The sequence below is a fragment of the Diabrotica virgifera genome, chromosome 5, assembly GCF_917563875.1.
Source record: "Diabrotica virgifera virgifera chromosome 5, PGI_DIABVI_V3a".
Classification (NCBI taxonomy): domain Eukaryota; kingdom Metazoa; phylum Arthropoda; class Insecta; order Coleoptera; family Chrysomelidae; genus Diabrotica; species Diabrotica virgifera.
In genome coordinates this window covers 235,974,494-236,001,933 of record NC_065447.1, presented here as the reverse complement: position 1 = coordinate 236,001,933, position 27,440 = coordinate 235,974,494, and the positions used below count along the sequence as shown (strand labels likewise).

Below are 27,440 nucleotides of genomic sequence, written 5' to 3'. Positions count from 1 at the left end.
TAAAATTTCATTTTTTTCTACCTCTTTTATAACGTCTCTCTGATATAGCGTCATTTTTTTACTGGACCCTTCAATGACGCTATAACCAAGTTCCACTGTATCCTACTAGTGACGTCATCCATCTGGGCGTGATGACGTGATCGATGATTTTTTTAAATGAGAGTAGTAGTCGTGTGATAGCTCATTTAATTATCCATTTAGTAATATAAACGTTAACATAATTATTATTTATACAGGCTGTCTGAAAAGAAATTTTTTAAATAAATTAATTGAGGCAAAAAGAAGCATGTATTTAATTCATTTATTTCAAAATACATTTTGTGTGCTGTTAAAAAACAGAAATAAATGTTTTGAGAAATAAACATTGTTTTTCGCTTAAATTCAACGTTAAAACTTCCAGCCACCTGTCTCTTGGCAGTTTTAACATTGAATTTAAGCGATAATCAACGTTTATTTGTGAAATAAACATTATTACCTGTTTTTCTGAGAGCAGTAAAATGTATTTTGAATTAAATTAATTACTTACATTCTTCTTTTTGTGTAAATTTAATTTAATAAAAAAGCTTTTCTTGTACACACTGTATAAATAATTATGTTAACGTTTATATTACTGAATAGAGAATTAAATGACCTTTCAAATGAGCTATCGCACAACCTCTACTTTTATTTAAAAAATCATTGATTACGTCGTCACGTCCAGATGGATGACGTCACTAGTATGATATATATGCCAAAAAGTCATAATTTAAAAATAAATATCGAGCTGTCTCAGGATTTCTCTACAAATTCGCAAATTCTCGAGATAATGAATTTATTCCAACTCAAACGTCCTCACTGTATAGGAGTTAACATTAAAAATAACTAACAAAAACCGTTTAATTGTACCGTAATATAAGCGAGCAATTTACGCAATAATATTATATGCTAAATGTCCGACTGATATATTATTTGATAAATAATGACATGATTTCGAAATCATAACATGATTTAATATCTACCCTAGGGCGTTATTTTGAAAAATAACACCCTAGTGTATTAAATAAATACAACCTAAATTGACAAATAACAACCTAAGTAAAACTATGGTTACAACAATTACGTTACGTATATTGCTGGTAAATGTACTTATTTGAAAACTAATTAATTCAAAATTCATTTAAATTTTTTGCATGTAAAGAATAATGTAGTCTGACATTAAACGATGAAAGCACTGCGGGTATTATAGATAATAACGCATTCGGTCAACTTATATCCCTCGGCCAAAGGCCCTATGTATACACCATTGACCTCAAGCGTTATAAATTATCCTTATAATACCCTTGGTACCTAAATAACTATAATCATCAGCCTAATTTATTTTCTGATAACGTTGTATGACATTTTGTAATTTCGTGGATAATTGGGCTGGGTATAATTTTAAAACATTTTGTCTTTTTAAAGTCCATTTATTTGTTTGTATATAATTTTATTTGCAAGTAGTGTATGTATATGAAAAAGTAGACAATTCAGGGAAATGTAGAAAATGCTTTTTAAATGTATTCATTTGTTTCGAATCCTGAGAAAACTAAGAAGTATTTTTGAAAAAAAAAAAAAAAATAAATAAAAAATAAAAAATGAATAACCATTTTCAATTTCGTTGCAAAACGAAAATACAGCCGAACCATATTCCAGTCCAAATGAATATGGTTATTCATTTTTTATTTACATTTACTCTGTGTGGAGTATGAAGGGAACCAGTCTCGTTGGAACTTTACCGCGCTGAGCAGATGTGACGTGAATTGTAAATTGTAGAATTCCCTCATCTTCCTTAGTCTCAGCATCCGTATGGCTTGCAAATTGTAGAAGCCTCGGAGGTGTAACCAGAGAAGGTTCCCATTGTTTTCATTCTGGTGGGATATGTTATGTGCCATTAGAGTGAAAACTTAGTCTTTTGCTAGCAGTTGCCGCTAGGGCATCTATGCCATTTCGTTCGTTGCAATTCGGGACTGCACGCTGGGGTTTGTTTTGGTTGGATCAGGGAGAGCAGCATATGTGCCTCCTGATGAGAGACTAATAAGTTTCGAAACCGGTAGAGGTGCTTGCAGCACTCTCTGATTGGACTGGAATATGGTTCGGCTGTATTTTCGTTTTGCAACGAAATTGAAAATGGTTATTCATTTTTTATTTACATTTACTCTGTGTGGAGTATGAAGGGAACCAGTCTCGTTGGAACTTTACCGCGCTGAGCAGATGTGACGTGAATTGTAAATTGTAGAATTCCCTCATCTTCCTTAGTCTCAGCATCCGTATGGCTTGCAAATTGTAGAAGCCTCGGAGGTGTAACCAGAGAAGGTTCCCATTGTTTTCATTCTGGTGGGATATGTTATGTGCCATTAGAGTGAAAACTTAGTCTTTTATTTTTGAAAAGTTTGAACGCAGAATGAAAGATTACGGTATTACCGAGGACTGAAAGTCCCTGAAAACTTCTATAATGTTTATTTTAATTAGTTACAGGAGTAAAAAAAGAGAAAATTTAGTTGGATTTTTAATTTTAAATATTTTATTCAAAGTAAACTTTTTGTTTATTCTAAGGGACTTAAGGCCTTCGGTAATATTGTAATATTTTATTCTGCGTTAAATTTTTTCAGAAATTATTATTAGTTTTCTTAGGATTCGAAAAACATCATTTAAATAGCACTGGACCAAGATTTTGCGCCTACCTCCTTGATGCAAGATATAAAGATTTCAATTGTATTTATTCTTTAATTAAAATAATTGATAGTCATTATTAAGAAATTGTGATGCATCAATCATCAGCACGTGATAAATTCTCTCAGTATGTGACACAAATAATTATATTATGAGCAATTATTTGTTTTGATTAAGTACGATAACAAATAACAATAGCACTAGCATGACATAAGATTTGACCAGCAATGAAGACGAAATGAATAAATACATAAATTATCTTTACGTCTCCGTTACATTATACCATAATTGAAAATTATCTTCTTTAAGTGATGTCTATAAAAAATGTTTTGTATTAGAGCAGAAAATTATCGAATTCTAATTGCGAAGTGATTTTAATATACGGTATGCGTAAAGCGGCAAAATAAACAGTACTGAAATTCGTATGCCTCAAATTTGTATGTGTCATGTGCCGAAACGTATTGAGTGGTTTCTGAACGTTGTTATAACGGTTGTCAATATCATGTTAATGTTAGATACTTCAGGATGGTTTTCAGGTTTGCAGAAATTTTTTTTATAATGGAGTACTATTTTCGGCCATACGGAAAAGGTCACGAAAATGGTCCAAGCTTAAAATCAACAGTGGTTTCAGCAGGACAAGATAACTTGTCACACTGCCAGAGAGTCTCTTCGAATACTGTGCGATCATTTTTGGAACTTCCACTCACCAGAACTAACGCCACCAGATGCGTACGTGTGGGGAATGCTGAAGGAGTACCGTCTGCCATTTCGGAATTAAGGACTAAAATTAAAGATTTTTTTCATGCCAGAGGCAGTGGCAGATCTAGAAATTTGCCTTGGGAGGGGAAATTTGCTTTAGGGGGGAACTTCCAATGAAAAACCAACCAAAAGACATAAAAAAGATAAACTCAGATTACATAAAAGAAATAAATAATAACTTATAGGCATTAAGTTTCCTTAATTTTCCTAACTAGCGTGTTTACTGGGTTGAATTTGTCTTTCTGTGGTTTCGGTTTCATGTGAGCTAATATATTTTTATGTTTGAACAATTTTTTTCTTTTTAGAACTTGTTAGGGTGGATATTTCCGCATTTTCCCTCCACGTAGATCCGCCACTTGCCAGAGGGAATTTTTAGCATCTGTTTTATCGGGAACGTGCGTCGTTGTGAATGATGTTTGCCAGGCTATATCATGTATTATAGATATATAAATAATTATAAACATTTCAATATTCATTTCAGTACTGTTTATTTTGCCGCATACTGTATTTAGATATGTCTGTACGAATATTTTTTTGTACAGTATTCTTGCCGCACTCTCATAATTTGCCGCCCTAGGCAACTGCCTATATTGCCTAATGGATAAAGCGGCTCTGCCTGCAGTGGTCTTAAAAAGGGGTACCTCACCTACTTAAAAAATGTCCAAAAGTTTGGAATACGTACAAATAATATATCTACGCCTATGGCGGTTTCAAAACTGTTGTTGATATTGATTCTAGAGCGTTTTTATATGCAAATGATAAAAAATTTGAATCGTTTTTGTATCATTTTGGTCACATTCAACTGATTTGAGTATTTACACATTAAAAAGATTCCAATATTCCAAACTTTTGGACATATACACACACCCAAACTTATATGGAATCACTATGTATTTCTAAGTAATATTTATTTCTTTTGAAAAAACTTGTTATTGTTGTGAAAAATAAAGGTTTTTATTGAAATTAAAGAAATCGATAAGACAATCAGATAGTGCAGCTCGGTACGGTGTAGGGTATTTGCTTGAGTTGCAAATTGAACGAGAATAAACAAACTAACTTTTGCGTCCAAAAACGAAAATATGGGTCATGTATGGTTGTAACGAAAAAGCGATGGACTACCCCAGCTAATTGAAACAATATTCGAAAATATTACCTCAACTAACCAACCTAGCCATCGTTACACCCTTAGCTTAGCTCAGTCACTCAGGTGTGTGTTCGTATTGTCCTAACCTCAGATATGAACTATGAAAATTGGAATGGAAGCAAACAAAACATAGTTTTTAACTAATCATGTTTATTGTTCATAAAGATATAATAAATAAAATGACTTAGTAAATTGCATTAACAAATGTATTTAAATTCTTGCCAAAAACTAACAATTCTGGATTATACTTATGGCTTTTGGTAGCTGATGGTATCTTCTTGATGTTGAATGGTACTGCTGCTGGTTCTGCAACGGGCTCTGGGGTTCTAAAAGCTGTACTCCACCAGGCCTACAGGTGTTGGTCGTTGCAGTGTAGTTGTTGGGGTTGCAGTATGGATGCCATGTCCTCGTTGTTCTATCGCCGGCGATCTGAGGGTTGTTGAAACTCCCGGAGGGAGAACGGTGATCTTATTCCAAAAACTATAAAATAGAGACACATATCAATCATCAAGAAGAAAAACCAACGTGTGCCATCTGCCGTTCTAATCGTCAGAAAGAATAGCAGATGACAAGAATAAATCAAATGAAATTTAGATGAGAATAGTTAAAATTCTGATTACCAAACGTGAATACATGTAAATTAAAAGATAATTATATTTGAAACTAAAATATCAGAACACATGGTCTGACATTGGAAGTTAGGTTAGATAAAAAAAAAACAATATAAAAACTGTTAGATGGAGAAATATAATTACAATATTATTATCCTTACCCCAAGAGATGATTTGATGGAACAAAATGATTTATTTTTCGAATTACATGCCTTTTTAAGGATTAATTTTTCCCTTCCAGTGTATGTCAGGGAGTAGGGGGTCAAGTCGATGAAGTGACACTGTCATTGAAAACGACGTTTAAAATGACAACCAAGTACTATGAAGTAGCGGCATGTTCCGTATTGAAAATACAGATATTTGGAGAGTATGAATATACGAGGTATGTTCAGTATGATGATTTAAATGAAAGAGATATATTAAATAGAAGATAATAAAAGAGGGTAATAAAAGAGAGCGCCAACCGATTTTTAAAGGGGAAAATGGGTAAACCAATTAGAAGAAGATAATTATCAATGAAATATTAAAGGAAATAAGGTAAAATAATTATTTAAAAATAAAATATCAAAGATGTGACGTTTGTAACGTTACATGGTTATACATAGAACTTACAACGAGGAAAGATTATTGGTCTTGTGGACCAAGTAATGTTCTCAGAGGGACATAGCTGTAGACCTAGGCGTAACACAGGGCGTTCTGTCCAAAACCTATGCTAGGTAACAGGGCTAAGGAAGCTCAAAAATAAAGCAAGGGAAAGTCACCACAAAGTAATAACGGCTCGCCAGAATCGTTTAATTGTCCAATCAGCTAGAAGACACTCAACCATTTCTCACCTGTAGCTCCAAAGGCAGCTTTTGAAAGCTACAGGTGTAACTTTTTCAGTTGAAACGATAAGAAGAAGAGTTCGTGCCAAGAAGTATACAGCAGGAGACAGTTATGGGTTCCCGAGTTACCCAGGTAGCATAAGATTGATCGCCTAAATTGGTGTCTTCACCACCAAAACTGGAACATTGGGAATTGACAAAATGTGCTATTTTCAGAAAAATTCAGGATTTGTGTAAAATCATATGACCCACGTAATCGTGTACTTAGAGGTCGAGGAAAACAAGCAAGAACGAAAACTGTCAGTTCTGTTCACATATATACAAGGGGAGGTGTAATGTTCTGGAGAGGAATTGTGATCCGTAAAAAAACTCCTGTTAGTTTTCATCCGATCAACTTTAATTGCTCACAGGTATGTTGATAACCTGTAGTTAGGCTCTGGAAAGGTGCAACGGGAGAAAATTTAATTATCTTGTATGATAGTGGACCGCCACATACCATTAGATTGGCTAGAGACATAATTGAAGTAGGGGTCGCCAACTTCTTGAAAATTTCAAGATTTTGTCTTGATCTTGTCTTGATTTCAAGACAAGATCAAGACAAGAAGTAATTTTAGATTTCAAGACAAGACAAGAAATTTTATATTAATACCAAGATTTCTTGTCAAGAAAACAAGAAATCTTGAAATATCTTGACTAATAATGAAAACTCTAAAAACGTAATTTGTGAAAAAGACAACATTATTTTGACATAACATAACATATTTTAATTTATTAAACACATTTTCTGCTAAAATGATTTACAAAAATGTAAATTAAAAAAAATAATAATTAATGGTACTTACCTAATCCTGTTGAAAATAAAATTGCAAACTAGATTTTATTTATAAATAACCAATTTAGCACATAAATCGGAATTGATAAGCCATGAATTAAGGCAGATAACACTTCTCATGGAGCAGTGGCGGCTCGTGGTCTTGGAGACAGGGTCGGCAAGGTTTTTTTTTGTCTTCTCGTATAGGTATACCATCAAATTAAAAGGCTTAAATCATCATAGGAGATTTTGTTGTTTTTTGTTTTTTTTTTATTTGATGTACTTGAGATTCTCTCTTGTTTCATGGTGTTTCGACAATACGTGTTGATTCTTTTGAGACAAGATAAATCCCGTTTATTTGAGGCAGAAACTGGTGGTAATAAGAAAATTGATGAACAGTTTGTTGTAATGAATTGCAGTACTTACTACATTAATACATACATATTTTGTAACTTATCTCACTTTCTGAAAATATTTGGATCGGCATAATTTTTAAGTACCTAACTTGTAATAATAAATATCTTGGAAATTCTTTGGCAAAGGGTACTTTTAAATTTTGAATCGTAAAAGAGGTCAAAAATTTGCAAATCTTCAAAATTCGAAAAACGACTACCTATTTGCATATAATAGTAGGTATCCAAAATTTCAAGATATACCTACTCGTTTTTCGAGATATGTATCATGTCAGTGTCTTTTTTGGGATGGTTCGGAAATATCAAGCGAATCCAAAACGTCACTGCGTATATATTGGAAACTACTATCATTACGGAAATATCTGAGATTTTGCACCAGCTTTCGTATTCTATTTTTGGAATTAATAATGTCAGTTGACTGATTTTGAACAACAATGAATATCTTGGGCCAACTCTGTCTTAAAAATATTTAAAAGAATATTAAAAGAGTAATCATTCAATAAAGTTCTCAAACCGATTGCTTCACGGATCGAGGTATCGCCGCTTTCAAAATCGTCGCCTTCGATAATAAAATCAAAAACTTTCAAAAGCTGTTACGAAAATCTGCTACAGTTACTAAAACTACTAGAGATAATCTGCTTAGATAAAACTAACCGAGATTTAAAATTTGATCGCTTCTGACAAACTGTTCGCTGTTTTTTCGAAACAATTTTGTTCTAAAGCAGTAACCCGTTTAGGTGAGCTAAACTGGCAATAAAAGACGATATTCTTTATTTTTTTACACGTATCATGCAAAAATAAATTCATTATATGCGCATCATAGTTCATAGTGAGTAAATAAAGCTTGTGATGCAATAGTTTTAACTTTCACCTGGAGACCATTCAATTCACCACAAATCACAGCAACGCCGTCATAAGATTGCCCCAGTTTGACCTACCAATTTATTTTTGATATCAAAAAATTTTAATCTGTTCTTTAAAACACCAAAAATATATTCTGCCTTATTGCTTTTACTCACGTCTCTAAAACCTAAAAACCTCTCATAAATATTACCACGTAACGCGTATCGAACAACAATATAATTGTTAATTGTGAATGACATGATAATCAGAAGTTTCATCTACTTCTAGCGAAAAGCAAATGGTTTTCTAAATCTCAGATTCAATAACGTTATTCAAAATGTAACTATTTGATTATATTATGTATTAATTCATTCTGTATTACGAATACACTTCGAACCAGAAAGTAAATATTTCTAAAACAATTTTATTAATTCTCTATAATTACTTTGATTTTTAACAAATGCTTCGATCCATCATGTCCACTAAATGATAATTTCTGACAACTTAAAAAAATTACAATATCAAACGACGTAAAACTGCGTGATTATTTTTGACAATTTCTGCCGATGCGATGCGATGCTCCAAATGAAACACCGACCGGCAGATTTAAATGTGCCGTACTTGGCCGCTTAAACCCCAGTCGTCCCCAGTCCAATGCCCACGGAGAGAATGTATGTATGTTCGCTTTCGCTTGCTCATCGACTTGTTATGTGGTTGAGTTTTACGTGTCGTCAAGCGTTGGGTACGGCTAGCCGAAAAGTCGGATGAATGGCTCGGATCATTCATTTTTTGAGAAGTCCTGTTATGCGCAGGGATCACTTTTAACGTTCGGATTGATCAAATCCTTTTAAAACCCATGAATAAAATTTAGTCTGTATTATCTGACAGACTTTTTTTACTTCACAGATACAAATATTAAAAAAAATTATATCTATAAATGTGTGGGTCGGCACTGCCGACCCTGCCGACCCTGACCGGCCGCCACTGTCATGGAGTCAACGCCTAGCAGATTTCTTGGCTTTGTTATTGTTAAAACTGCTCTTTAAAATAGCATTTCCGCAGGTACTTACAGATGTTGCTGGCGTTCCGAGAAAATCCTTGGCCATTTTTGATAATGACGGGTAGATATTTTCGTGTCTTCTCCACGAATCAAGTATATTATCAGACCAGTATATTCTGACATAGGCTCATTTATGTATTTTTCAATTTCATACTTCCAACATTGTAAGTTTTTATTGTCAGCGGTCAGCGTTCTTAAATACGTAAGTAATGTCTAACTCAAATTCGTTATCTTCTTTTTTCAGATTAAGTACTCTGGTATTGGATTCTGTAGATCATTCTGGGATTTATTAAAATAATAGGCATCAAATATTTCTTCAAATTTTTGTACGGCCTCTGATTGTAGAAGCTTTCTTCAAGATGAAGAGGAAAATTCCTCTACTTTATGCCGAGAATCAAAAATAAGAACTATACAGTATATCTCCAATTAGTTTTGTTATAGTGTTTCATTATTTTATCTCTCGCAGCTTGAATGAAGTAAATTAATTACTCGTCGGTAGTGTCTCTATCAATTTAATTATCAAGTTAATGAGCCCAATATTTCTAGTTTGTCTAAAAGTAAGTTTACTCTTATTACCACCAATGGGAGTGGGAAGAAAGTGTTTTAAAGCTTCTCAGATACTGACAAAATTTAATGATCAGAACACATTTTTTATCTAATATTTTTGCATTTATTTAGATTTTCGATCGGGACTCCCCCCAGTGGCCGTGTTAGCACGCAACGCAATAAAAAGGTCGCCGGGGAATCATCGAACCGGGTAATCAAGAAATTTCAAGATCTTGAAATTTCCTGAGTCAAGACAAGATATAAAATGACAAGAAAACGTAAAAACAAGATTTTTTAAAATTTCTTGATTTTTCTCTAGACAAGACAAGAAGTTGTTGTCAAGACAAGAATTCTTGTCTTGTCGACCCCTAAATTGAAGCAGAAGGTATCCCTTGTTTGGAGTCGCCTGCTTGCTCACCCGAGCTTAACCCTATAGATTATTTGTGGTATATACCTAAGAGAAAATTTAGAGCTCGCCGAGATAATCCACAAAACACCGCACGGCTAGTACAAGCTGTTCTTGAAGGATGGAGCAACCTACCAAAACAAAATGTTGATAATTTCATTAGGAGCGTGCCCACGCAAACTGAAGCTTGCATGAGGACTAGAGGTGATAACACTGATTACAAACAAGTTTATTAAATATTTATTTTACAAAAAGCATAAAATATCGCCAGAATATGGTTCGTATCAACCATTAAGAAAAGAATTTAATATAAAAAAATTAGAGCAGAGAAGACTTCACGTTGTTTAATTTTTCTCTATAAACTATGTAATCACTTAATAGACTCGCCTGATCTTTTGGGGCAAATACAATTTTATATCCCGGATCACAGAACCCGTCCAAGAAACATATTATTTTTTGTAAATACTTCTAGCCCACTTAATAAAATGTGCCAAATTTACAACGATTTAACAACAACCACTTGTCTGGAATTATTTGGAATAAACTTGCAATTATTTAAACGTCTATTGCATGAATAATAGAAAGAGAAGTTTTTTTATTATTATTTTTAACGTTTTTGCTGGTTAACATCTATCGTTTTTGTCTCTATTACCTCGAATTATTACATTATGTGCATGTTGTACTAAACTGTTGTCATTGTAGACCCAAGTAGCAATTTGTCGACGCGACAACGTTGTCTACCGCGTGGCAACGTTTTGTTACAACGTTGTTATTGCCTAGAAGACGACCCTATTCTGCACTAATTTGGTGGACGATTTTTGAGTTGTCTTGACGTTGCCTAGGCAACCTCCTATGAAGCAACATCGTTTCGTAAGCGTTGCATAAGACAACTGAAGCGACTATAAAAAGAACCTGCGCGTGCAATGGTTGCTCAAGGAGTCAGACTAGTTATGTTTTTTTACCTATATTTTTAACACCTGTATGGTGAATGCGAAAACCAAAAAGGTAACTATTTTGACATCGTATTAGGTATTTACATTTATATAAATACATAAAGGACATAACAAAATTACATGATCTGAAATTTATAAATGCATCTCAGATTACCGTCAAATATGGATATTTCACCAAAAAAACACACGCGCTACTTTTTTACGACATTTTTGACAAAAAATATGCAAATTTAAAAAAATCAAATTTTAATATAAAAGTCAAAATTTATGTTAAAGATGTTCTGTATAAATTTAATGTATTGATGGTGCTTTTAAAGGTATCAGAAAATGCCTGCATTTTTTATATTCTGTGTTTTCATTTTCTTTACATCCCAAAAATCTCAAGTAAAACCAAAATGGTGCATTAAACAATATTACCAATATTACGAAAAAAATGCCTTATTACCAACTCTAGGCCGATAAGACAACTTAGAAGTCCAATCGCCAACCAAACCCGGCCGCGCTGACTATCCCAACCATTTTAGAACGCGCCCTCTTATTGGGTGACAGAGAGGTCATGTGACCAGTGTCAAAAGTGTAGCATTATCCTTAACAGCGTTGCCACATTTAGGAGATTTCTACTTTTTTGGTAGATTTTTGATATTTTTTAAAATATTCTAGTAGGTAATATTTTTTAGTAGATTTTTGGTATATTTTAACATTTTGTTATGACTAAAATAAAATTTGCTTTTTAATAGTATTTATCCCATTTCTAAATTAATTTTCACACATTTGGTTACAATTTCCCAATCCGAAAATAAGATTCAGAATAAATAGGTCATTACCGAAAATAAGATTCAGGACGTAGATGATGAATATTAGAGAGAAATGAAACTGGATTCTTGTGTAACAAACTTGCAGATTTCAAGTAACAGTGCAAGCAGTATTTCAGGTGTTATTGAAGAGTTCTGGCATTCGGTGAGCCTATTAGAACCTAACGATGGAAAACTAAAATATCTAAACATATGTAACTTTGCAAAACACAAAATGTTGTGTTCACGTGTTTCTAATGTTAAATGCGAAACAATTGTTTGAAGAATTTGATCCAGACATGCAGCTGTTAAAATTAGTGGATGACAAAATATTCTAGTTGTTAAATGTACCTATTCATTTTTTTCGAATCATGAGGAAACTATAATAAGTATTTTTGAAAAATTTAAACGCAGAATGAAAGACTGCTTTAGAAAAACCAAAACGTTTCTTTTGAATGAGATATTTGGAATTAAAATGACACTACATTTTGTCTTTTTTTACATTTTGTCTTTTTTTTTTCACCCCTGTAACTTATTAAAATAAACATTATAGAAGTTTTCAGGGACTTTTTGTCCTCGGAATAACGTAATCTTTCTTTCTGCGTTTAAATTTTTCAAAAAACTTTTAGTTTTCTCAGGATTCGCAAAAAATGAAAACATTTAAAATACATTGAACATTTTAACGGGCGACATTTTGCGCCTATCCCCTTAAGTTAGCTGTTGTTTTTATTATCAAAAATCCCAAATATATCCCAAAAATCCTTAAGTATATTTTAGTTTTTGATTTAGTAGATTTTAGCTAAAAAATGGTAATTACCAGTTGTTGTTTTGGAATAATTAGGTTTCCAATTTTTTGGAATTCCTCTTGGGACAGTTAAGACGGATATGCAGATTACTGTATAAGTATACTGTATTTACATGGCCTAAAAAGAATCTACTGATTTTGTGAGAGCAAAACTACTGAAAGAGTAAAAACTGACCTGGCAACCCCGTCTAGCAAAGCTGATACAAAGATTGAAAGATTAATCTACTGATCAAATCTACTGATAAAACAGTGGACAATGGAATGGAAATCAGCTATTAAAAATACAAACAAACAGGTTGTTAAATAAATCGAAAATTTCCAGCAAAATAACACATATAATAATAAGAAAAAAATGAGGTTATAAAGTAAATTCTTTTTCTCCTTCTGAAGTTGCCTCAAAGGTGTCAAACACCTAGAACAACACCTAGGGTCGTGACAGACAACTTCAGAGTCGGCCAGAAAACCCTAATCGGCCAGGGCGTAAATTAGTTTAGCATTATAACGTTTTTAAGTCGTTGCGATTGTTGAAAAAACTGAACTGTGATATGTAGTTGTCACAATGGTAATAAATTAGTTGCCCGTATAACTAAAGGTATTACTTAAAGTTGTAACATCGTAATGTCAGTCGGGATAGGGGACGTTGGCCGAAACAACTGAAAATGCTCTCGGGCAACGTTATATACAGTGCATTTGTTTGTACTGACAACCAATGTGTCGAAAAATTGCTACTTGGGGATACGGATAGATGTAAGTAGGGAAACCTGTTTGTATCTGTTATTAATAAATAAATTACCAAGAAAAACAAAAAAAAAAAATAAATAAAAACAATTTAAACATTATTCGTTTTATATTAAAATTTTTTATGCTATTGACTGTAAAACCACTAGAATCAATTTGTTTGTTAAATACTTGTTTAATAAATAATTTGTTAAATAATTGTTGTATTTAATTGTTATGTATTTGTCACTAAATTGCTTTAAAATAAATATTGTTTGACTTCGTGTGTTCGTTTTTTAAAATTCGCACGAAATTATATGAAATATCAGATGATTCCATATAAGTTTGGGTGTAAGTGTATATAAGTATTTGGTAAATAGGAGGTTAAGATTTACGAACAAATATCTTAGGCCTTTAGTTTCGAAGAGTGGTTAATCGTACGTGGTTTAATTTTAATGTCGTTTTTATTGAACTTATATTAGAAAATCGGCGACAAACCAGCATCAGCAGTTCTTCATTTAATAATAATTCCGTCTCGGTAGCGGCCTACGCTTAACTGACACCTACGAAATTTTCATCGTTCAGACTGGAATGAATATTGTACTATTATCTAATAAAATAGTAATTCATAGTAGACAAATGCCATTCTTTAAAACTAAAACAAATACTTTACATGTCTCGATACAAAGTTGACCGGTTGAAAAAGTTCGGCAAAAAAGCGTTTTTGGACATGGATTATTTGGTAAGTGTAATGACTTTGTGATTGTTAATGAGCTATGCTTAGTACGGAAGAGTTTGCGCATTTAATAGTTTAATGACTGTTTAAGGTTTAACCAGGATTATCTATTATATTTTGTTTATTTGCATATCTATTTTGGGGCGTTTTATTAATCAGATATTCGTATTTTTGGAGGTATATCACTATTTGATAATTTTAATCATAGTTTGGAAACAAGTCAGAAAATATTTAAGTAACTAGTTTTAAAGGGAAAGAAGCCACAATTTTACTAAAAAAATGATTTTATTAACGTTTCGACGTCCAAATCGGATACCGTTGTCAAAATACAAAAAATAATATTCGAAAATCGGCATCCGATTTGGACGTCGAAACGTTAATAAAACCATTTTTTAGTAAAATTGCGGCTTATTCCCCATCAAAACTAGTTAATTACAAAAATGCCACAAGAAAATAGCTTCAGAACAACATTTAGAAAGTATTTAGTCCTGTCGCCAGGGGGGCTACAACGGCATCCTTTTTTCAGATAGACTTACCCAAGTTTTTTTTATGTATTTTGACCCGTAGAACACGAATTTTTTGGGTAACAGTTGATCCAGATGTCGATAAGATTGTTATAAACAAAGAACTTGAGGAATTACATAACAGCTATTTTTCGCAAAACAAAACATTTTTTTGTATTTTCTGGGATATTATAAGCCAAAAATGTTCTTACAAGTTTTTTCGTAGGATGCATAGTTTTCGAGATAAACGCGGTTGAACTTAAAAAAAATCAAAAAATTGACATTTTTGAACCCGAATAATTGTTGATTTAAAAAACAAAATAGCAATTCTGCTTACCGCACTTGAAAGCTTAAGTCAATTATACCGGTTTTGATTATTTGCATTGCTAAAAATTAATTTTTTTGTTGTCAAAACAAAGCTATAAACTAATAGTGTTTCTCGTGCCCAATGTATGCGTTTTAATGCATGCTACGTAGAAATTGCATGTTTGTAGGCGCGCCTACTCGTTAGATTTTAAATGAGAGATGCATTGAAAACATCACTCAAGCACTATGTGTTTTTGTTTTGTTTAACAATAAAAAAAATTTTAGCAATGCAAATAATCAAAACCGATAGAATTGGACTTGAACTTTCAAATGCGGTAAGCAGAATTGCTATTTTATTTTTTTAGCAAAAGTTATTCGGGTTAAAATATTGCAATTTTTCGATTTTTTGAAAGTACAACCGGGTCTATTCCGAAAACTATGCATCCTACGAAAAACTTGAAGGAACATATTTTGCTTAGAATGACCCAAAAAATACAAAAAATGCTAGTTTGCGAAAAATTGCTGTTATGTAATTCCTCAAGTTATTTGTTTATAAGAATTTTATTGACATCCGGATCAACTGTTACCCAAAAAATTATTCGTGTTCTACGGGTCAAAATACATAAAAATGGCAACGTTGTACAACAACAGGCAACAGGACTACCTAATTGTTTTAATAAAACATTTCAATTTGTTTGTTTGGAGCTTTGTGAAGTGCTTGTTTTTTATTTAAAAGTATTTTGCAATCTATTGAGTATCATCAATTATCAATAAATAAAAATAATAACATTGACTACAAACAAGAATGATTTTACCCTCAGGTAAAATCACAGTACAATAAAGCAAGAATCATATTATCATGCCCGCACCGTTCCAGCACGTAGCGTAGTCTCCGAAAAACCTGATTTTACAAAGAGTTGTCTGATACTAAACGCTCCGGACAGTATAAATTGTTCATATTTAAAGCCATTAAAATCAATATTTTTCGGAAACGAAACGCTACGTGCGGGCATGGGCATGATAATATGATTCTTTCTTTATGGTAATTCCAGTGGTCTGAACCTCTTTAACCTATATTGTTCTGGGGAATTGTCTAGAGTCTAGAAGATTAAGTGAAAACTGGTTTTCATGATTTTCTAGCTTTGTAATATATGCAGGACAATTTTTTTTGATGAATTCCTGTACCATATCTACTTTAGGATCATGACGAATAATTCTGTTGTTGATGTACCACGGTGCATTGGTGATAGTTAGGAGGATTTTTGATTGGAAGCATTGAATGATTTCGTTGTTGCGGTTGAATGATTTCGTTCTCCATAGTTCCAACTCATACTTCCAAATCCGAGGATAAACTTGATGAACGACCCATTAACCAATACATATTTCTAAATTGGAGACCTAGTTGCTGTCTCATGGTCCAAATATATTTCCTCCATGTGAAACTTCTGTCCAAATGAATACCAAATTATTTTACCTCGTTGAATGAACGTAATTGATGATTATTTAAAGTAACAAGGCTGAGCTGCAACTATGCCGCTCTGTTAAGTTTCTCAGCCAGGAAATTCTTTTTCTACCTATGGATCTTTTCCACTTAATTTTGTCCTGCTTATGATCGGATTTACGGCTTTGCCGCAATATCTCATATTTCGAACCTCTAGTAATGTGGCCCAAATTTTTCAGCTTTCTTATTTTGATGTTCTTTATCACCTTGCAATCCTTTTGCAGCCTTCTTAGCACCTCTGCATTCGTAATTCGTTGGATCCATGGATACATAAAATCCTTCTATAGCACCACATCTCAAATGCTTTTAACTTCTTTGTGTTGCCTACTTTCAGTGTTCAGCTTTCCATTCCATACAACAAAGTCGAGAACACGTAACATCTTAAGGCTCTTATTCTCAGCTCCAGAGGAAGGTCTCGATTAACAAACATTTTTTTAAATTTTATGAATATCTTTCTTGCAATTTCGATCCGTGTCCTGATTTCTCTACCGTGGTCGTTGTTTTCTGTTACCCAGGTTCCCAGATATTTGTAGGTATTCACCCTTTCTACTTGATGTCCCTCGATATCTAGCCTTCCTACTGTGTGTTGCTTAGAAATAATCATGAACTTAACGTTCATTTGTAGTCCATATTTTATACTGACTAGATGTAATCTATTTATTAATCGCTGCAGTGCCTCTATACTGTCTGCAAAAATAACGGTGTCGTCTGCGAATCTTATGTTGTTTAAGATTTTTCCGTTTATTGATATACCCTGTTCTTCCTCTGATATTGCTTCCTTAAAAATAGCTTCACTGTACAGATTGAATAACAATGGAGACAACACGCAATTCTGTCTAACACCTCTTTTAATTTCTATGGTTTCAGTTGCGACATTTTCGATTTTAACCTCTGCTTTTTGGTTCCAGTACAGATTGACAATAACCCGTATATCTCGACTGTCCACGTCAATAGGGATTTGTAATATTTTTCCCTCTGTGACATACTTTTATGTATGTAGATCAAACTCCCTGTGCCTTTGTGCTCACTTTTGACCTTTAATGAGGTTCTTTTCTAAACTTCCATGCTTCAGATACTCGAGTTCCACTCATATTACTGTTTATTTCTTCACGTTTTGTGTTTTACGTTTTGTTTTTTTCTTTTAGTCATAGTTTTCTTAACTTCATTATTTTAGTAAGAGTTTGTTCTTCATTATTCTGGATTTTTAGTCTATGGCCTCTTGTGCTGCATTATGTATACAGTTTTATTTGACAGTATACACCAATATCCCCCTTTATTCTCTATATATACTATAGCTTTTGTCGTTTAGTAAAGTTGACAACTGATTTTTTTGGGCGTTGACAATTATATTTTCTTACTCATACCAGTTTTCTACGTTTGCCAGACCAAACTGCTCTTAGATAGAAGTATAAATCAGTATGTGAGACATAATATGTAATTGTGAGAAATAATATAACCAAACTTCTTGTACAATTTATTTATTACATCTAAATTTAAATGTTCATTACTGTGTATGCAGTAATAGTAAAATTATTGGGAAACGCTTCCTTAAATTAATAGTCAAGCAGGAAGACATAAAACACGTTGTCAATTCTTCTATTACCGACTTCCATTATATATATTATTAAAGTCATTGAATCCTATTAGCATCATGATAGATAGAACTACTTTGTTTATAAATAAAATGCGAATCACCTTCGCTTAATGACGTTCGAGATGTAGATGCTCGTAGTATTTATGTGCGACGCTCAACTCAAAAAACTTAAAAAAACAATAATTAAGTTGAAATATTAAATATTATGTAATTATAATTAAATTATTTTTTCCACCCCCTCTCTCGCTCAGTGGTAAGAGCCCCTAAATTTGGATCGAAAGTTCCGAATGGTCGTGAGTTCGAATCTCAATGGGGGCAGAGATTTTTCGTTTATTATAAATTAATAAATGAAAAGAGTTTCTGTCCTTGTGGGTTCGGTTCTCACCGGAGGGACCGCAGACGTTCGGGTACAGTTAGCGTCTTTTTGCAAAGACAATGACGTCGACTTTGCAAAGTAACAAGACACTTACTCAACACACACACTACACATGACACTAAGTACCTAATTACAAAAATTCACCGTACCTACAATGCCAATGGCAATTAGTTGTCGAGGCATTTGCTAAATAAATTAAAAAAAATTATTTTAAATAGTTTTATTGTGAAAACTAGTTAAAAACTAATATCTTGATAAAACCTTGGATCAAAAAAAATGTCTTGAGGGGAATAGGTGCAGATAGAGAGCTGCTAAAGATAATTAAAGTTTAAAAAGTTAGTTACTTAGGATACATAATGAGAAATGAAAAGTACCGCCTCGCGCAACTGATCATCCAGGGTAACATTAAAGGAAAACGTGGTCCCGGTAGATACCAGACTTCATGGCTTAAATATATCAAGACTCAACCGGCTTTGATTCTACATTTTTGTTTATAGCCGCATCGGACCTAGACACATTTGCCAGTGTAGTCGCTAACCTCCACTAAAGGAAACAGCAGCACAAGATGAAGTTGAAAACTAATGGTAGGGGAGCAAAGTATGCCAAATGTGCAGTCACTCGAGCGCTTTGGGGACCTATTGGGTTGTGAAGAGTAGGTCCTAAAACCAAAAAAAGGTTAAGTAACGTTTTCCATTTCAGTGGGGACTTTCCAAGACTTTCTGACATTTCTAGAGCAGCAGCAAACAAAGTGACCATAGCCATTATAATATCCAACCTCCGATAGGAGAGGGAACTTTAAGAAGAAGGAGGGAACTTTAAATTTTTTATTTAATTTTCCATTTCCAACAATCGTCTTTTTAGATTATAGCGCCATCTATCCATAATTCGAAAAAATGTTTCGAATAAAAGTTACTTACTTTTACGCAAGGAATCCAAAAAATGGGGGCTCCCATTTAAGATTTTAAAGTATCCCCTCACCCCACCTCCGTGGGTGGTCGTGTTTGGTGCCATTCGATAGAATTTTCAAAAATATTGAATAAGTGTATTTTTCAGTTTTTCGATCTGATGTTCATTTCGCAAAATATCGAGGGAAACGTATTTAAAATTTTAAATTTACCCCCCACCCCTGTCCTCGTGGGAAGTCGTGTTTGGTATCATTCGATAGATGTTTGAAAAATATTGAGCACGTATTTTTTAGTTTTTCGATCTGTCATCCAGTTCGCGAAATATTCGCTTTTTTCTTGTGAAACTTTGACTCACCCATTTCCGTACGCCCCGCACAATTCGTCAGATTTTTTAAATATACACTGTTTTTTTTTTTTATTTACAATTTGCTTCAACCACAAGGGTTATTAGCAATGAACTGTACTTACATCAAATTACAAAATTTAGGTATATTAAATTTGGTTAATGAGTCCTATAGTACGTAAAAAATTAAGAGTCTTACATGAATTACTTTCACTTAAACAATCTTTAATTGTAGTTGGTAACTGTTGATGTTGCCGTTCTATAACGTAGAGGGGACAGTCTATTATTATATGTTGCACTGTTAGTTCACTATCACACACATAACACATCGGAGGGGCTTCCTTCTTTAATAAAAAGTCGTGGGTGATCTTCGTATGACCAAGTCGCAATCTGGACATGAGCACTTGGTCTCTTCTCTTTGTAGGATGTTTCGACGGTGATATACTTTGTTTGATTGTTCTTAATGTAGAGTTTGATTCGTTCCAATTTGTTTGCCATTTTGTCATGATCTTGTTTTTAAAATATTGCTTTAGATCAGTATGAACGCAAGTAGTTATGATGTCTGTTAAGGGATTCTCACTCGCATTTTTTGCTAATGTGTCAGCTTTATCATTTCCACTTATCTCGCAATGTGATGGTACCCAGAGGAACTGAACTAATCTTTGATTTTGTTGGCATATCAAGAGTTCCGCCTTAATTAAGAGGAGGATAGGATGTTTGGGGTATACCCGCCTCAAGGCCGTTAATTCACTTAGGGAATCGCTAATGATTATTGAGAATTTGATGTCATGTGTGTTAACAAACTTTAATGACTGGAGGATAGCAAAGAGTTCAGCTGAGAATATGGAGGTTTGGGGAGGGAGCTGGTAGGAACTGTTATAGTTATCTGTTGTGAAAGCCGCTCCTACTCCATTTGCAGATCTGGATGCATCGGTATAAATATGGATGTGATCATTAAAACCATTTAATATCTCTAATAATCTCTGGTTGAAGATTTTTGCTGGTGTGTCACCTTTCTTGAATGCAGATAGGTTTGTATTACAAGCAGGGAGAGCAATTGTCCATGGTAATATGTGTTGGCTGACTTTAAAAGTATTGTAAGTGTGTGGAATTATTGTGTCTAAGCTCTGTAACGTTGCTCTCACTCGATGATAAAACGGAGGATCCAATCTTTTCCCACAATTAAATGTCGATGGAAATCTATCTGTAAATGTGTTTTTATAAACAGGTAAATGTGGGTTAGTTGATACTCTTAAGGCATACATGAGGCTAAGGTATTCTCTCCTGAGTTGAAGGGATGGTTCGCCTGATTCAACATACATACACTCAACTGAGCTTGTGTAGTGTGCTCCCAGTGCAATTCTAATTGCTGAATTATGAACTGTGTCTAGCACTTTCAATAGTGAACCTTTGGCTGAGTTGTAGGCAACAGCAGCATAATCTAGTTTTGAACGAATTAGGGTTTTGTATACAGTCATAAGAGTTTGGAAATCGGCACCCCATTGTTTATGAGAGATACTTTTCATTAAGTTAAGGCCGTTTTGAACTGACAGACGGAGAGAGTGGATGTGGTCTTGCCAAGATAGTCGGCTATCCAGTTTTACTCCCAAGAAGTTGATCGATTCTGAATACTTTATTGGTAAATTTTTTAGGAAGAGTTTCGGTGGATTTACTTGTTTCTTTGGAGTTTTACTGAAGATCATTGCTTTCGTTTTAGTGGGTGAAAATTCTAGGCCAGTAGTATTCGACCAATTCTCTAGTTTGTGAATGGCTTGCTGTATATGGGTCGTCATTGTTGATATATTTTTACCACGACAGAATATAACAAGATCATCAGCAAATAGACGGGCTTTGACTAATGGGCTAAGTGACTTAGCGATGTCATTGATGGCAATAAGGAAAAGTGCAACACTAAGAGTAGACCCTTGAGGAATACCGTTTAATTGGATTTTAGAGTCTGAAAGAAAGTTGTCTATTCGAACTTTGAAGTTTCGCCTATATAAAAAATTATTAATAAACTTGATAATATTTCCTTTAATCGACCAACTTGACAGGATTCTTATGATATCTGATCTCCAGATTGTATCATATGCACGCGTTATATCAAAAAATACAGCCAGACATTCTTGACCACATCCAAATGACTCATGAATTACAGATTCAATATCCACTATGTTGTCTAATGTAGATCTGGACTTTCTAAATCCACTTTGTATAGGGCTAAGTAGCTGTCGATCTTCTAGGTACCACATTAGTCGGTTGCTTGCCATTTTTTCAAGTACTTTGCACATATTAGATGTTAGGGAGATTGGTCGGTAAGACTCTGGGTCCGATTTATTCTTGCCCTGTTTAAGAACTGGTACAATAATGGAATCGTACCAATCAATGGGGAAAACATTATTTGTCCAAATGAAATTATAAAGATCCAAAAGATATTGTTTTCCTTCCGTTGGCATAGCTTTTAAAAATGTCGTAGGTATGTTGTCAGGCCCTGGGCTAGTGTCTTTAACTTTGTTTAAAGTTTCTAACAGTTCATCCATCGTAAATATGGCATTTAGAGGTAAATTATTGTGGTCATCAAGATTTATACATGCATTATTAAATTTATTTTTATGGGCTAGGAAACTTGTAGATAGATTTTCGTCACTGCTATGTTGTTGGTATACGTTTGCTAGTACGGAGGCTATTTCTTGCTTAGTTGAATAAATTAGGTTATGATGTTCTAGGTAATGAATGGTGTTAAATGATTTTTTCCCGTACATTCTGCTTATCATTTGCCAAACCTCAGAAGTCGGGGTAGATGAATTTAAAGATGATACATAATTTTTCCAGGCTTCTCTCTTACTCTTCTTTAAGGTGTATCTACAATACGCCCTTAATCTTTTGAATTCTAGCTGGTTATTTAAAGTTGGGTGCCTTCTTAATTTATAAAACGCCTTTTTTGACTCTTTAATTGCTGCTTCGCAGTGGGAATTCCACCACGGGACTGGAGCACGTTTTTTTGGAAATTTTGAATAACCTATGGACTCGTGAGCTATTGACGTTAAAAACTGTACGAGATGGAGTACTTTGGAGTTAATATCAATGTCTGTATCAAAGGGCTGAACCAACTGAGAAATTTTTTGTGAAATTAAAGAGGAATATAGAGACCAATCTGCATTTTTCTGACACCATTTATTGGATGGAATTGATGAGGAGATATGGTTATTGTTCGTAATTAGGATAGGAAAATGATCGCTTCCATGCAAATGGGATGTCACATCCCACGACAGAGTTGGTTGTAAGACAGGGTCACAGAGGGATAAATCTATTGGGGATCCATTGCCGGTGGAAATATTGAACCTTGTGATTCTTCCATCGTTAAGGATATTCATATTAGAATCTGTAACAATTTGTTCGATTTTACGTCCCAAGGAATCTGTTTTTTTACCTCCCCAAAGTATATTGTGGGCATTAAAATCGCCTAATATAATACGCGGTTCTGGAATTTGATTGAAGAGTTCAGTTATTTCTTTTATGGACGGGTCTAAGTTCGGAGGAAAATAAATATTACATATATTGACTTTGTGGGGGCCTTTTATAGATACTGCTGTTGCCTCCAACTCAGTTCTTAAACGTATTACTTCGGTATTAAATGAGTTATGGACATATATTACTACTCCCCCACTAGCGTGGCTAGCAGTTATTCTGTTCTTATAATACGGAGTATAGTTTCTTAAATTATGACAGTTATCTTCTTTGAAGTGGGTTTCTTGTAGGCATATTACAGATGGTTTAAACTTAGCTATAATTAATTTAAGTTCTTCTAAATGGGTGTAATACCCATTTAGGTTCCATTGCAGTATACAGTTGAATGTTGTATTAAATTTCAGCAGAGGCGTCGCTGCTGTATTCACTGTGATCAGTAGAGAAAGCGGATAATAATAGCTGTTTATTAATCTTAGTTTTTAATCTTGTACAGCGACTTTTCAGATACTTGGGAGTTAATGCTGGATGGATTTTTGTTAAAAAATTGAGTAGTCCTTCGATATCTTCTGTATACGTTTTTGCAATGCTGAGAGGATCTGCAGAGCCGTATACATTTTCAAAGAAATCAATTAGTTCTTCCTGGGTTAAATATCCGTTGTCAGAATTATCTTGGAAAAAAGAACTAGTGCATTTAATAAGATCTTCTGCTAAAGTCTTATTATCTTCAGGAATAGTTTTTGCTTTCTTAGATTTACGCAGAGGTTCTTTAAATGGGTTCTGGTCTACTGATGTTGAAGGAGACGTTATTTCTGACACCGCTCGTTTAGACGATTGAGTGTCAGAGGGTGTAGGAGGTTGATTTTGGCTGTGATTATTCATTTCAACATTATCTGGCTGGATAGGTGTTTGAATGGGATTTGAATCAAATAGAGAAGTATTGGTTGTTTCTTTTGATTGTGGACCGGTGGATTGTTGCGAAGATTGTGAAGGATGGATAGTTGGCTGAGCATCTGTTATGATAGGGTGGCAATTTTGGATATAATTTGGTTGAGCAGTAGGTGATGAATTTTCGATAGATGTTTGAGTGTTTGTATTTTTTTTGCACTGAGAGGCTAGATGACCTTGTTCTTTACAAATGTAACAAGACTGTTTTTCAAGTGAAAAATAAATTCGATAATTGATTTGTTCGTAGTTAATTAATATAGACTCAGGAATATTTTCCAGATTTTTAGGAGAAATGTAAGTATAGCGTCGGAAACTCAAGATATGCTTAAATAAAGAGTTAGTTGTACCTATTCTTAGAAAATCCAATGGAGTTATTTGATGAATTGCAAAATTTTGTAGTTGAGTCTCTATAATACTGTGAGGTATTGATGGGGGGACATTAGAAATTATCAGTTTTTCGCTTGGTGTGACTAACTTCCTGGCTTGGATACGTTCCTGATTGATTACTATTGTTCCATTATCTGTTCTTAAAAATTCGGTGACTGTTTCTTCAGTAGTAAAATATACGCAAATACGATCATTTACAATCCTGGAAATGGCGAGAATTTTATTGGGATCGACTTTAGTTGCTATGGCATTTAAATAATCTTCAATTTTTGTATTTGGAAGTGAATTGAATAAAATGGCTTGGTTTTTGCTTGCGAATTTTTTGTTAGGTTGAGTCAGAGCGGTTGAATATAATTTTGATTGATTGGATGGATTAATGACATCTTGAGAATTTTGAAGTTCAGAAGATCTCTCCTCTGAAATTTCCTGCATATTGGGCCTATGTTGCCTGATTACGGCCCTTGTGCTTGGACAGATTCATTAGTAATTAAGCTACTTAATTACCTCGTTACTGGTATTTATAACCGTTGTTTACTGTTTGTTGATTAAAAAATAGTAATAAAGATGATCTAACTTACAGTTTGATCCCAAAATCGGATTAAGCACTATATAATACACTATTATACCAACTTTGATAATTTTCTAACAAGTAAAACCACCTTAATTTTGATAAAAACTAAGAGCTAATCGGAAACACTGTTTACTAGTTAAGAAACCAGTTTCGAATCCTATACACTGTTTTGTTTTTGTATATACTTAACTTACCTTATCTTAATCTGACGATTTCGAGTTTTTCTAAGGATAGATTTTTTTTCTGCCCCCCCTTAACGAACTCCCCTGCATTAAGAGTAAATATATGGTAGAGGTACATTTTCAGGGTACAAGGTTTCTCCCCATGTAATAATCTGACGCGCTCGAGTAACTGCAAAAATTCCCGCTTGAGCTCCCTTACCATAAGTAGTATGCGAACCTTAACAATGAACAGGTGTTTCTCGATCGTATGTACAGCTAAAAAAACAAGCCTATGAATAAAAAGGAAGGATTTAATTATTTTCTTATTATGGTCGAATCAACGGGTAGCAGTGTACCACCCCGTAGTAATACAAGCTTAATGGACAGAATAAATACATAAATTTTTGAATATGTAAAAGCTGTTGGATCAATAGTGTAGCCCAAAATTGTCGTTTGGGCATCTAGAGTCGCAAACAACTGCATCTGCATCTACCTCTCGTCTAAATCAGTAGTCAACCAATTTCTTAGCTCCCATAAATCTATAAATATTGATGGTAACCAGATTGAAGTAAGAAGACTTGTAACTCCTGTCCATCGGTAATTAATATCTAATGAATGTCCTACTATACCCAATAAAATAATTGAGCTCACTATGGATATAAAATTCGCCTCAAATATGACGTGTCTACGAGTAGAAACACAAGACCCGGAATATAACTACGTGACCAGCTTTAGAAGACAAATGTTCATAACTCATTTAGAAAATGCACCTGACTCATTCCTAATCTTATTCGACAATACATCATAATATTGACTATATTTCCAAAGACGGTTTAAATTGTTCCAGATGCAAGGTAGTAGGGTAACAATTATCAGGTAGCCTAATTAATCAAATGAAAACTGACCATCACGTCAATATACGTAACTATTCTAAAGATGATCAAACTGTCGAGAAAATTAGTGTATACCAGCAGCTGGAAGAACAGCCACACAAAGAATACCAAGAAATCATTATTGGATCTAGAACCTAACACCATACGAAATTCATTATTCTATGAGCTACAAAAGACCAGCTTCCTCACAAACAAGCAAAGGATCACAGATTTTGCCACAACCAAAAACATGCGAACCCTGAAGCTCGACATGTTACTAAAAGACACATTTCTACCTCTCCCGAATCATTGAAAATGACCTACTTGTTCCCAGTACTCAAAAACTTAAGAAAAAGCTTAAAACTGATTGTTTATTTGGTATAATAAACATTATGAAACAATGATTGCAAGTTAGAAAACGAAACCTTAGTTAATTCAGCTTAGTTTAAACCTTAAGTTATTACAGTTAAAATATGTAATCCCTATTCCACGAATATACGCCTGTGTTGGATTATTTCGACAACGAATATTTTATTGTGCAAAATATAAAGAACTAAAATTAATTGCAAATTACATTGCTGTTTAATGGAATAATTATTAGAGCCATTTAGTTTCGTACTTCTTATGTTGCACACTGAAATATTCGTTGTCGCGATAATCCAAAACAGGCGTATGGTGGTGGAATGAACCATATTTAATCACTTTCTTAATAGTAATGGAAGACTCAGGAAGACTCATGGAAGGGTTCTGACTAGACTTAGGCAAATATGCAAATAAAAAGGTATGAAATATGCGCATAAATATGCAGTGTTTTACCCAAAAATATGCACGTTTATTTAGAAAATATGCATGTTATTAAAAAATATTTACAGTATTTTTTATTTACAAACATATTTACAATATCTTCACATGGTGTATTAATTAACATGTATATATTTTACTAACTAAGCTAATTAATTAAATATTTAAGTATTTTAACAAATAAATAATTGATATTATTTCGAATTGTGGTAAAAATAAATAATTATCAAACGCTGTTCAAAAATTTCTAACAAATACTTACGGCTTCTAACTGATTACATAGAAAAACTTCTTTCGATATTAACTGATGTAATTGGGGCATTGTTCAAATTTACGATAATAGTTGGTTCTAAATTAAGTGCTTGTAAAAATGTCCCAGCTGGTACTTGAACCACTTGAGAAAAAATCTGTTAATAACCACTGTTTTTTTTCATGGTCGCTTTAAATTTTTGAAAAATTTCCTATCCGATATGTATTACTTTTAACGTTTTGAAACAATGATTCAAATTATTTTATTTAAAATGTACTAGGATTTTAATTGAGTAATAATTTTCTGAACAAAACTATAGTTTGAGTTTATTAATGACACCACGACACTGA

At 33.6% G+C, this 27,440-nt stretch overlaps 1 protein-coding gene across 3 annotated transcripts in view; it reads left to right on the top strand.

Annotated features, from left to right (window-relative positions):
• The window catches only part of LOC114331754 (sodium/hydrogen exchanger 9B2), a 264,063-nt gene that overhangs the window by 108,879 nt on the left and 127,744 nt on the right, over positions 1-27,440 (top strand). The window contains exon 1 of one of the 3 annotated variants that reach the window (XM_050650885.1): positions 13,935-14,113. The exons of the other annotated variants lie outside the window; for them this stretch is intronic. Coding sequence (XP_050506842.1) covers positions 14,045-14,113 — 69 coding nt within the window. The 5' untranslated portion in view covers positions 13,935-14,044. Of the gene's footprint in view, positions 1-13,934; positions 14,114-27,440 lie in introns of those variants that run through there. 3 annotated transcript variants of the gene reach the window in all.